Below are 12,500 nucleotides of genomic sequence, written 5' to 3' on the forward strand. Positions count from 1 at the left end.
AGGTAATGACAAATACATGTACCTTCAATGCCTTAATACGGTTCTCGGTAATAGAACCGTAGCATTATTTTAGTTCTCCATTGATACAAAACGTCTTTTTAGGCCTAAGAGCAAAGCTAGCTAGTGTGCATGACAGGGTCGCTTTAACAAGTTTATTTTTGCAGCCTCAAGCAAGAATAACCGAAGACATGGATGAAGAAACGCGCGAAATTCTTGTGCAGATGCTACTAAGAAATATTCGGCAGATGTATTACAGCAGAGCTTACTGCTATCCACGTCTTGAGCGCTTTATGATCCGCGCTCCTTCACCCCCACCCCCTGGGGAAGAACAACCGCCGTCAAAGGAAAGCCACCCCCCTCAGGAAACAGTCGATGGCTTACCCAAGGGTGGAGCGGTAAGGAATCGTTTTTGTTGTTGATTTTAACTGCATCCGCATTCGAATGCTTCAAACAGGAGAGCAAGTTTTGACCTCTAGAAGACTAGTTCGCATGCTTCAACACTGAGCTTCAAAAGATGCAACCAAGAAACTTGTCTATCATCTTTCCTATGGGCTTGTTACACCTTGGAACATCTGTTGTTGGATTTGAAGATTTGAGGTGCGTGGCATGGTAAAGCACGCAAACGAACGGGGCACATTGTCCATTCAGAACCTCGATAAACGCCCAAGCTCCCTAGGACTTTTCTTGTAGATCTATGGGAAGAACTTCCGACCGGAGTTACGAAGGTCGTACGTTCGAATCTTGCCCAAAACTTTGATTTTTGCCCGTAGCCAAGCAACTAGCCTATAAACCTTTAAGCGTGAGAAAACATGTGCCTTAAACTCCTTGGACAGGAAACAGGAATGTCCAAACTGTGGCATACGTTTATTTGCAAGTCAAGCGCAGGGTGTTGAGTCATTAGGTGAGCTCTAGGATTTCCGCGTGAAAATCAAATCAAAATCACGTCTTATGATACTTGACCGAGAATTACTTATATTTCAAGGATAACATATCCTGACTTCTTGTATTCCCCACAGGGGGCTGTTGATGAAGAAATGGATAGTCATGGATCTGATGACTCGGAAACGTTTACCACTCCCCCCGGATCTATTACAGCTGACGCTGAATCCGATGTGCTGGAACCGGATTGTCCGGAGGGACAGCAGGGAGAGGATGCTATTGAAGAGGATGAGGGTGATGACGAGTGGAAAGCAATCATGCCCGAGGTAAGAAAATACTCACGAAGGGAAGGAGATATATACGGATTTTAGATTAAGACTGCAAGGATGAACACCACCATCAAAGTGGAAAAGGACAACACTTTCCTGGTAGTGTTTGGTGTTATTTAGCTGAGAAAATTAATGTTCATTGGCGAATGGTTGACTGAGAAGGGAGATTTTCGCCATCATGTACCAGTGGGATGCAGGGATGGCGCATTGGTGAGAGCACTCGCCTCCCACCAATGTGGCTCCGATTCGATTGCCAGACTCGGCGTCTTATGTGGGTTGAGTTTTTTGGCTCTCTACTCTGCACTCTGTAGGTACTCCGGTTTTCTCCTCTTTTCGAAAACCAACCTTTGATTTGATTTGCGTTAATTTGTTTATTTCAGTTTACAGCGTCCCCAATGGACGTTTGCAGCGGACGATCACATGGTACAAAAACCGCCATTCTGGAGAGCAAATTGCGCCCTTGGACATCTAAGACAAAGAGAATATAGATTAAGTTTGTTTTTTTAGATGTCCCGGTGCAGCGCAATTTGCTCTCTATTTTGGCGGCTTTTGTACCATGTGATCGCCAGCTGCAAAGGGCTTATTCGTGCTCCTGCACTAGAAGACTAGGCACTTAAATCAAGTTCCTTTCCTTTCCCTTTTGTATACAAATGACTACTCCCTAATAACGTGAAATGGTCGAATTTAAAGTTTTGTAGAAAACGTCAGTACCTGAGGCTTTTTTTTTTGTAATCTCTCCTTTGTAGTGGACACTATTTTTGTCAAATAAAAAGGGTTGAAATAGTTGCGCAGGGATAACAACGCGATTTTGTATTTCAGGTGACGTGGTTGCATAAGTCCATCATGGACGGAATGCATCAATGGCGGCCAAAAAAAATTCTTTTGTTTATGTGCTAATTAGACTCACTTGCCTCGTTTGCATGGACAAATACAAAAGAAATGTTGCTTGAGAGCGAGGCTAGTGAGTCAAATTAGCACATAATATTGGCTTTTCCGATTATGTGAATCGCGAAAGTCTAGAATTCCATTCATTGCTTCCATTTTAACTGGCACTTAATCCTTATCCAACTCTTAACCCATTACTAAAATTGTCTATTGTGTGAAGGATTGGATCCCTGTAATTACAACCGATATTGTGCGCCAGAGAAGAATGCCGTCACAGGCACCTTTCAGTGATGCTTACATCAACGGGCGGCCACCCAAGAGGCGCAAGGTACGTGTTTTCTGTAGACGCCAAAACAAATTCTCGAAATTTAATAACTCGCAGACGTTGTTTGTCACGAAGTCCATCAGTTTCCCCTGGTTTTGCCTGTGGATAAACTAAAATGTTGGGCTGTAGTTTCTAAGCCAGTCGTTTAGGAGTTAGCCTTCGAACAGGTTTCTCCAGCCTTTTTTCGTGACAGGAGAGTTATGGGGGTCGTAAATCTGCTCGAATATCATTGGCCTGTGAAGCGAGACCCTGCTTCCAAGCCACCTCTTTTTGAATTGTCCGCTTGCCAACGAAAGCATTATTCTGATTAAAAAATGACCGGTGACGACAACCAAGGTGTAGCACGCCGGCGTTGAACTCGTTTGTTCCACGCCTATAAAACCTCGCGGAGAGAAATGCATAGCATGTTTCGTCCAGTCAGTTCGATGGCTGAGGAAAGTTCTTATTGGGCTTTGCGTAAAAAGGCTAGTGTTTTAAGCAAAATTGTAAAGCTTTTCAAGGAATGATTAAATTTGTGAAGGTCACAATTTTTCAGGGACTCTTTACCTCTACCCTAAGCACAAAAGGTACGTTGTATGTAACAAAAAGTGCAAGATACCTTACAGGGCTTTTGCCAGATTTCTCTTTTAATGTTTTGATCAAGTTATTTCAAACTTGTAGCGGTAGTAAATTGTTAACTGAGAATGGTGAAAAGTTTTGAGTGATGAGGCAGCTGCGGGAGTGGTTCCTCGTGCAAAGCTAGTTTTCTTCCGTGGTCTTTAGCATGGTTTTTTTTTGTGTGTGTGTCTGTGTTAAGATTTTAGACCAGCAAAGTGTTCCACCCAGCGAGACCAGCATTAGTGACGCACTCAAACAAGCGGTGTCAGCCAGCGGCGCCACGCCTCTCACCAGCGTGGAAGGTAAGACAATGCTGCATTCCATGTAGACCGGTGACCTCAGAAAAGTTACAGTAATTCAGCATTAACGAGGCTCGAAAGGGTTTTCCACAGGTAACTTCGAGTTTCCAATTGATAAACAAGCAACAAATTGTTTCCGTCTGTTTTTTAAAAATATCTTTAAAAAACTAATTCAGTGTTTGTTTCAAATTGTGAAATTCTATCTCCGCATTAAATTCTCTAGTATGAGAAAAAATTTGGCAGGTATTTTTCATCCGGTCACCCGTTTTGATTCAACCCTTTCGAGCCTGTAGTCGGGGGAATGTGAAAGCCAGTTTGATGCAGTCGTGTTCCTGGGATCTACAATAGTTTGATGTCGACTAGGAGACTTGAAGTCTGTCTGTCGACTTGATGTCGACTAGCAGACTTAACTTACCTACGTTAAAAGTATAAAAAAAAACAGTGGACGCAACAAAAGAAGATATTTTTGTCCCCTGCGGTGGCGATTCTTTCGGCCAGCACCGAGGTGAGGACCTCTACCCTATCCTGAATTATGCGCAGCCGTAGTGAAGACTCATTTTTTTACTAGTTGCAACCGTTATTGTTGTTATTTAATGAGGCTGCGCAGAAGAGTTAGAAGTCCATGGGCGCTTTCCATTCGACTAGAAGTTTCAGTTAAATTTGATATCACGTGGCGAATGCTAGAGCTTTTTTCCGGTTGGCCGTTCGAAAATGCCAATCACATCAATGAATTTTGGGGCTGCCACGCAGCTCTCAGAACGACTCACGGGATTGCTACAGAACACAACGGACACAAAGAACGATGTAAAAGAAACGATGGACCATGACGTAAAACGATAGAGCTGCGTCTTGAAGGGATCCAACGAAATTAGAGGTTGTAAAGAGCTGCGTCCTGACTGGAGTTTTGCCCCGAAATGTAAAATGCAATTTCGCCCGATGACGAATGAACCAACGGGACGCAATTTTCCAGGCGGTTGGTCCAGAATTCTGAAACCTGAGGATCGCTGCGGGAGTTATACTAAGTCCGCAAGTGCGGCCCAGGGGTTAGGACGCTTGCCTTGATCAAGACCCGTTTTGACCACTAGTTGAATTTGATCCTGGTAGTCCCTGGTTCAACTTCCCAGCTGCACTTGTAAATAGCCAACTGGTTTGCCTCCGGCCAGTTGGGATTCTTAACAGTTGTTGTTGTTGTTCTTGTTCTTTTCTGTCGTTTCGTTCATTGTGTTTCATTGTTCCTGAAAAACCCCTATGAAGAGTGGTCAATTAATCATGTATTGTGTTGTATTGTATCCCCTTCCATTCGATTCCTGGCCCGTTTTTTTTTTAATATTTGGTCAAATGGAAAGATCCAAATCAGCCGGAGGTCGTTATGCTTGGTTTTGAAGAAAAGAATCGCGGCCTGTTTGAAGCTGAATAAGGCAAGAAAATATTGGTCGTGTAACACAATTCTTTACGGAGACGGAGAGGGTTAAACTATGAACTTGGGATGCGCCTGTAAGAGTTTCTACGGGTCCTAAAGTGTCGTAAGTCTGAAAAAGAGACATCTGGATTTAACAATCTGGCCCGGGTTGCTCGGGTTAGCGCTAACCAGCGTTAAATACCATGGAAACGTATAGGTTATGATACCTCTTAACCATAGGTTAGCGCTAACCAGGCTTCGAGCAGCTAGCCCCTGATTCATTACTCTGTGTTATCTCTCTCTTCTTCAGCTCTGTCCAAAGCCGCAAAGGAAAATAGAGTTTTACACGACTCGTTCCGTAAAGAAGTCAAAAAGGAAGTAAAGTCAAGGCTAGAAAAAGATACAGACTACCGGCCTGACAGATTCCCCAATACAAGGGACTATTTTGACAAGGACACTCCATGAAACAAAATCATGACGTACAGTCGGACGAATCGTTAGGCCCACTGTACATAGAAAGCACAGGCACGAGTAGCGAACCCACACAGTGAATGCGTATTGCGTGGAAGGGGTCCATAACGTCGCACCTCTTTTTGAACTGAAGTCAAGATTTTATGACGGTTCCTATTAAAAGAAACCGGATGGACTATAATTCCTTCGAGCACTTGGACAGTGTTTCGTGTATGGCCATGTGCCGAGTACAAGTCGGTAGTTTTGACTCGACTTTGAAGTTTTGTTAGAGTGGGCTCTTTAATTCATTGTTATTGCATCAAGCGACTATCGTTACGAAACTGCGAATGCTTCTCTTCTATAATGCATCTGGACGAACTATCCAGTTTAGTGCGTCTTCGAAGACGCAGTAAAGTAGACACTTCGTCCAGACGCACAATGCGTCTTGTGCCAGTCTTTATACTAGAGGAATTTAACAGATGTAGAAAAAATATTTTCCCAAGTTCGTCCTAGAAGAATTATGCGTCTCGTATAGTTCGTCCCGTCTTTACACTAGACGGATAACACGAGAGACGCATAATTCTTCTGGACGGATTATGCGTCTCTAGTATAAAAACGGCCAATTACTGTATTAGTTATCTTCAAGCAATTAAGGGAAGAGGGGTGAGCTGAGGGCATCGAAATAATTAGAATTTTCTTTGGGAATTTTGCACGAATGAAATCACGGATTCTTGGTTTGTATTGCGGTTAAAATTTCAACGAATTTTTATTTTCCTCAGCTCAAACACTAAGTCATTAAATTTTTTGTCATAGATCTATGTTAAAAGAATAAAGGATATGTCGAAAAAGAATGATAATTATGATTCAACCTTAATATTGCGTGAGAGTGTTCGTGCAAGTTGTAGTTTTGTTGCCAGCGTAACTGCGAGTAGATGTCTCTCACGTGAGCCAGCTTCCACCGTGTCCGCCGCAACTAACATGTCGCAAAAGGATAATTGTCTACTTGTCAATTGTATGTTTTGAATTTTATTTGTTACCAGTCCTGTTATTCACGAAACCTGTTGCCATCCCGAAATTAACAAACTAGATTTTATCTGCAGTCGTGCTTTGTTTTCCGACTCTTGATCACGTGGCAATTGTCAAATAGATTGTCGTCTTCAAATATTGGACACACTTCAGTCTACTTATGCTCGCATGTGTTTTAAATAAAAGAGAAGACAGGGGATTACGTCAACTGGTTTACACTCCATGATCTATGTCAGGGCAACAGAATGGACAGAACAGGTCGTCGCATAGGGTCTATTGGAGGTTAAAATTATTGGTAAGCGTTTATCCTTAAATGTACCAAAATAATTTGCCCCAACTTTTATGCACGCTCGATTGTTTACACTCCACTTTCAATGACCCTCGCCATTCCGGTGCACACTATCGGAAAATCATTATGGTATAAATTTGAACGGTAAAACTTGTGAATGTTACTCTAACAAAAGGGAATAGACCACATCGGCTAACTCAATGTTGTACCCAATTCAAACCCTTTGAGAATGAAACGTTTTGCTTCAGGTATTTCCATATGATATCATTTAAATATGAATGCTTCATTATTATGCAAATACAACACACAAAGATTCTCAATCCTGGGAGATCTGAATTGGGTACAACAGTGAGTTAGCCGATTAGGTCTATTCGTTTTGCTTGAGTAGCAAGACGTTTATAATAGAGAGATGTAGAATCGCGTTTATAGCAAACGGCTAACGTCAGGTTCGCAAAGAAATCTGGGTGACGTGTTTCATTCAAGCTGGTTCTATGCCTGTTAGCTACAGATTTCGAGCAAATTCTCAAGACAGAGGTAAAAGTTAGAACAAGAGGACTTTTGTGCTTTTTCGGCAAACAGAAACCTGCCGTTTCACGAAAATCCGATGCTAAATCTCTAATGTTTAAGCCGTGGGTGGGTGGAAGGATTTACTGGATTGCGAAAAATTATGCTGAGTATCATACAGAGCCCTCTTTGGTTACTGCGCAAAGAAGATGCATGATGATGTTTCAGCTTGTCCCCGCCGCCTTCGAGCTTATTTCGAGCTTATTTTTAAATTAATATATTCGAACTTCCTACGTCTGAACATTGCGTTTATTAGAATTTCACTCCTAGAAGTTGAAGGCAAAATGATAATCAAATATTCATCAGAAGGAATCATTGTTCTTCGAATCGGAGCCAACCACACAAGTGCAAGATTAGTTGGCGGTCGTCGTGGTTGACCTTCAACTGCCCGATGTTTCTGTTAAGTATGCTATAGACTCGGAATCTTTGTTTACGTTTTCTGCCTCTTTATCATTAGCCTAAGGCTATCATTTTTCTAATCAGCCAGCCGAGAAAAAAAAAACTGAATATTGAAAGTGCATTGCATAATGAGCTCAAGGGCCGATCTAGGGAGAAGGTGAGCAGGGTGTAGGGAGAGAGTGAGCATCCCATAATGTCTTTCGAAACAATTGAAATCAAAATGGCCGCTGTACGGTATCTGCAAAAAGGTATATATAACTGGAATTCTGGAAGAAAAAATACGTCAGCAGTCAGCTAATCCATTCCTTAGTGGTGCATCCACCCCCCCCCCCCTTCCCCCCCCCCCCCCCCCCCCCACTAAAAAAATTCTGGATCCTTCCCTGCAGCTATCTCTGACATTTGAATGCGATATACCAGGTAATCTCTGTCGTGAGATGTTCCGCCGTAATTTTACATAGAATGTATGCGATAACTTGAGCCTTTGCCACCCAAGAGTTTATCAGATTTTGATGGCTAATAACTGGCTCATTATCAAAGCTGGAAGGCTCAAAAACGCGGATTTAACAGACTTCAACAAGTTCTATTAAGTTTGAAGTCAATTTGAAAATAGCATGATGCCTTTTGTGAACAAACTCGTTATGTTAATGAAACAAAAGTCAGCATAGATTCCAATCAGCAGGTTTTCGGAGATCAGTTCGGTTCGCCGATGTCATCCGGTTAATAGTCGAGTCGGGTAGAGTCTAAAAGTACTCACGAGTGACCATCAGTCACTTGTGGTCACCCGTAGTCACTCGTGGTCACTCGTGAGTACTTTTAGACGCTATCGTTGAGTCGAACTCTTCAATGCAACCATACTGGTTTTGTCTTATTGTCGTCGCGTCTTTATTTACGTTAACACAGAACACACAGTGTGTTTGAAATTCTTGTTGGGATTTTTCGGCAAACGTCAATCCTAACTGAAGATTAGTAGTCAAATCTCGAGTTTTAATCTTAAAAGTGTTGTAATCGGATCAGCTTCATCTGTGCACGCTACCTTAAGCATCATGATGCTGGTTTCCTTCAGGACGTGCCTTAAAACTGAAATTCCTACACCTTAAATTTTCAATTCAATTTCCCTGGTAAGTGAAGGCTTTTTTGTATAGGAAATCAACATGATCGTGAGTTTGAGTGCAATTTCGACGAAATAAGCACTAGTAAATGTTTTCAAAGGCGAACCCCTGATAAATGCTTGGTTGCCGATTGTCTTTTGGAAACCCCTACGATAGGCCTTTTGCAACTAACGATCACATGGTACAAAATCCGCCATGCTGGAGGGCAAGCTCATTATTATTCCCCCACTGGGACATTAAAACGAAGGCAGGTCAAGCTTTTTTGGTTCAGGTCTCTTTGTTTTAATGACGGTCCCAGTGGGGGAATAATAATGAGCTTGCCCTCCAGCATGGCGGATTTTGTACCATGTGAACGTTAGTTGCAAAAGGCCTATTAAATGCACGCCATGTGTAGATGCAATCGCATGGCGTCTGCGCTTAAGTGTCGCATACTATAGTGTGCGTCTGTGTCTCTTGTTGAAGCCTGCGTTTACGTTTTAGCATTTTCAAAATGGAGTCTTCTTTCTCCATCGACAGCTACATGTGAATTTTCCTATCTGACGATTTTTTGAAAAAAGCCAGACGGATATTCAAAACACGGGAAAATTCTCGACTGCGGCAAATTAATTATTGTTAACTTCACCGTACTATCAGACATTGACAACAGAAACCGTCGAGTGAGTCGGGTGTTGATCATGTAATACATACATCTTATTCGATGGGTAAACATATAATACGCGCGGATATTTGCTAGTTGCGTAGTATTTGCTCTGTTCTAAACCGGTCAAACCGGGACACTACAGTGTAATACCGCCTCATATTTTGCGCGTTCTCTTGACCAAATATGGTAGAATGGCGTAAGAGTGGAATAATAAATTTTCTAATTTTGTTCCATCATTGTGTTCCATCTCGTTCACATCGAAGAATGTGGGTGAAGTATCCTAAAACCAAATTCACGGTGTGGGCAATTTCAGGGTGAAAATCGAAAATGAAAGGTTCACAAACTTCAGATGTGGTGATTTCACGTCGTCGTTATGCAGAGTACCGCAAAAATACGTGCTAACATGCGTGCCGCAAGTGCAGCACGATTACCGGTATTTTTAACTATTAATGATATTCTGTTTTGTTGTCGTATCCGTCATTTCTTAAAAACTCTCTTATGAATGGATTTGCCATAATCATATTCTCACGGTTGCACTGGAAACGAGCATGAAGGAGAGGCTGATGCGGGGGAATCTCTTCAGATGCAAACTATTTCCCCCACATGAGTCTTCATTGCATGTTCGTTCCAGTCCAACCGTGATAATACAAATAATTAGACCCGTAGCCCTTGCGAGCTACCGGTCAATAGCCCACGAGGCGAGGCAGAATGGGCTGTTGGCCCGTGGCCCTTGAGGGCGAAGGGTCCAATTGTTTTACTATCACCCAACTAGTCGAAAAGAAAAGACAATAATAAAGTTAGCAAATGCGTGTTGAAGAAATATTTTCAAGTAAAGGTTTCTTTAAGAACAATTTGAAGTAAAAACTAACGATAAAAACACGCGACGTTTCGACCGTGTTCCCTTGTTACCTAGATTATTTTAAAACTCGTTCCGGCTAAGATACTTTGTTATTGTTCCCCTGTTTCCCAGTTCAAATTAGCCTTGTTCTCTTATTCCATAAAATCCCTGGGAGGGCGTTTCCACTGACCTTTCGCGCTCACTTGAAGTAAATAAATATTACACGATCAAAAAGACAACTTGTGAAAGCAACATGGACTTTTGATACTGTACTTCATTTACATAACAAAGATCTTTGAACCGTGATGACCTGGTACCAAGCCGAGGAAAATGCAATCTAAACCCCTGGTGCTATGCATTTTATTAGGAAATTCACAATTATCCTGCATAAAATATTGGCACTGACTAAAATCCTATATTTTAACGATTATGATTTTTTAAATGGATGTAATAAAGGATGTAATAAAGTGGTAATTGAACTTGTGATTTCAAATCGAACTTGCGCTGCGCGCTCGTTTTAATCTATATCAAACCAGCAAGACTTAATTGTTACAAATATTCTTTTTTCGTTAGGATTGTCAAATTATGGAATGAGTTAGCGGGTAATATAGTAAAAGCTGATAGCTTTCAGCATTTAAAATCAAAACTCAAATTGTGCTTAAATATTTAATTGTAAAGATCTTGATATTTTTCTTTTTTTTTTGTCCTTTAAATAGGGATGACCTCTAATTTTCCTTTTCTAGAAGTACTTTTCTTCTTAGTTTTTAATTGTATATATATATATATATATATATATATATATAGTTTGCTTCTGGAATAAATGTATGTATGTATGTATGTAGTATGTCATGGTGTTCGGAATCTTTTTTTACCCGCGTGGGTGGTGCATTTAATTAAAATCTTCCAGAACTTGTACAGGCTGATTAGGTTACGTTTAATATTTAAGTGCGTAGTGTCAGGGCAACCATCATTTCTTGGAAAACACTTTAAATACAAACATAAGAAAGGTTATGAGACTAACCCTTCGTCATTTCTCGCACCTGATAAACGGGACATTTGTTATCTACGCACTCGCTGCTCAAAAGAAGTTTTTTCTAGTTTGGTTATTTGTTAAATCATTCTTAATGCTGCTGGAACTCGCTCTTCATAAACAGATAACAAGTTAAACTGCGAGGTAAGCAGGAGCTTGTTTTGTAAAGATTTGATTGCTTTATATATATTTGGGGGCGAACGGCATGCATTCTTTGAACTGTTTTTCTCTTTAAGGACCCGTTTTATCCGTTTGTAGCAGAGACCCTTATCTTGAGCATGGATGAATAATGAATCAATTGCACAAAAGACCTACCAAACATTCTGCGAAAACTATATCTTTTTGCAATTGCGAGCAACTTCATGCCACTTAGGGTTGAGTTTGGTGTCCGTAATCCTAGAGGGCAAAATTATTAATCTAGGATAACGCATAGTGCTTAGAAACGCCGGGAGATACACCTAAAGTATAATCTGTAAGATGAAAATAGATCTCCGGGAAGAAAAAATCTCTCACCACGTAGGGTGCGAAGAAGAAACAATATTTGGTTTGTAAAATGTCACTATTTAGATGACACCATTTTCATTACGTCAATAATAACGATTTCGTAAATTGAAAAAAATTTCTTTAACCGTTGACATCATACAGAGCGATGTTTTCACACATAGTGCGCAAAATTCAAGATAATTTGTTCTTCTTCGCAATCGAACCGAACCGCACTCTATTTCACTAACAAGGGGGGGGGGGGGGGGGGGGGGGTTTATAAACGAAACTTCTTTCCTTTTCGAAAAAAGTCGGTTCTGTGCTTCCTAACCAAGCCTTTTGTGATGATTTAGACACGGAGCAGCTCGATTTTCCGCGACTAAATCGGTTGACATTTCGGCTCATCCTCGGTGTAAAAACCTGTGAAACTGATGGATGACGTAACACAAGGAAAACAAAAGTCCAAAAAAACATCAAAAAATACCCTAACCCTACCACGAGCTAACAAAACCGTAACCAAAAATTTCGCTCAAATTCAGTAAGATGGAACGCTGCATTTTACCGATAAAACTTGATTTTAGTCAAGTTTTAATCAAGTTTTAATCAAGTTCATTTTAATCAAGTTTTATCTTAAAAGATACAATAACAAGTAAGTTGTAATTGTGATAAAAGTGAAAACATGATTGTATGTAGCATATTTATATTACCATTATACCTTTAAGAATTTAAGATTAATTAAGGAACAGGAAGGCTATCTGCATTATTGATTATTGGCCATGGCATCATATTACTTTGACCAATCAAAAAGGACGGAGACCATCTGGTAAACCAATCAAACTTGAACTAATAGGTCTTGTATAAACAAATTATATGGTATTTTCAACGTCACAATAGTTTCTCAGAACACCCGAAGAATCAAATCCTTTTTTTCCTTACAAAGATAAGCTAGCTCCTTCCTTCAG

General features: G+C 40.8%; 2 protein-coding genes across 3 annotated transcripts in view; both read left to right on the top strand.

Annotated features, from left to right (window-relative positions):
- Window positions 1-6,014, top strand: part of LOC138027617 (large proline-rich protein BAG6-like) — a 35,861-nt gene extending 29,847 nt beyond the window's left edge. The window contains exons 21-25 of the mRNA XM_068875173.1: window positions 165-395; window positions 1,017-1,205; window positions 2,314-2,421; window positions 3,215-3,317; window positions 5,024-6,014. Of these exons, the coding sequence (XP_068731274.1) occupies window positions 165-395; window positions 1,017-1,205; window positions 2,314-2,421; window positions 3,215-3,317; window positions 5,024-5,178 (786 nt within the window). The 3' untranslated portion in view covers window positions 5,179-6,014. The remainder of the gene's footprint in view (window positions 1-164; window positions 396-1,016; window positions 1,206-2,313; window positions 2,422-3,214; window positions 3,318-5,023) is intronic.
- Window positions 6,015-6,333: 319 nt separating this feature from the next.
- LOC138027627 (adenosine receptor A3-like) overlaps window positions 6,334-12,500 on the top strand; it is a 25,435-nt gene continuing 19,268 nt past the window's right edge. The window contains exon 1 of one of the 2 annotated variants that reach the window (XM_068875191.1): window positions 6,334-6,484. The gene's annotated coding sequence lies outside the window, so the exon portion shown is untranslated. The remainder of the gene's footprint in view (window positions 6,485-12,500) is intronic. The other variant, XM_068875184.1, reaches the window with a different exon arrangement.

Source organism: Montipora capricornis, chromosome 2 (genome assembly GCF_036669925.1).
Source record: "Montipora capricornis isolate CH-2021 chromosome 2, ASM3666992v2, whole genome shotgun sequence".
Taxonomy (NCBI): domain Eukaryota; kingdom Metazoa; phylum Cnidaria; class Anthozoa; order Scleractinia; family Acroporidae; genus Montipora; species Montipora capricornis.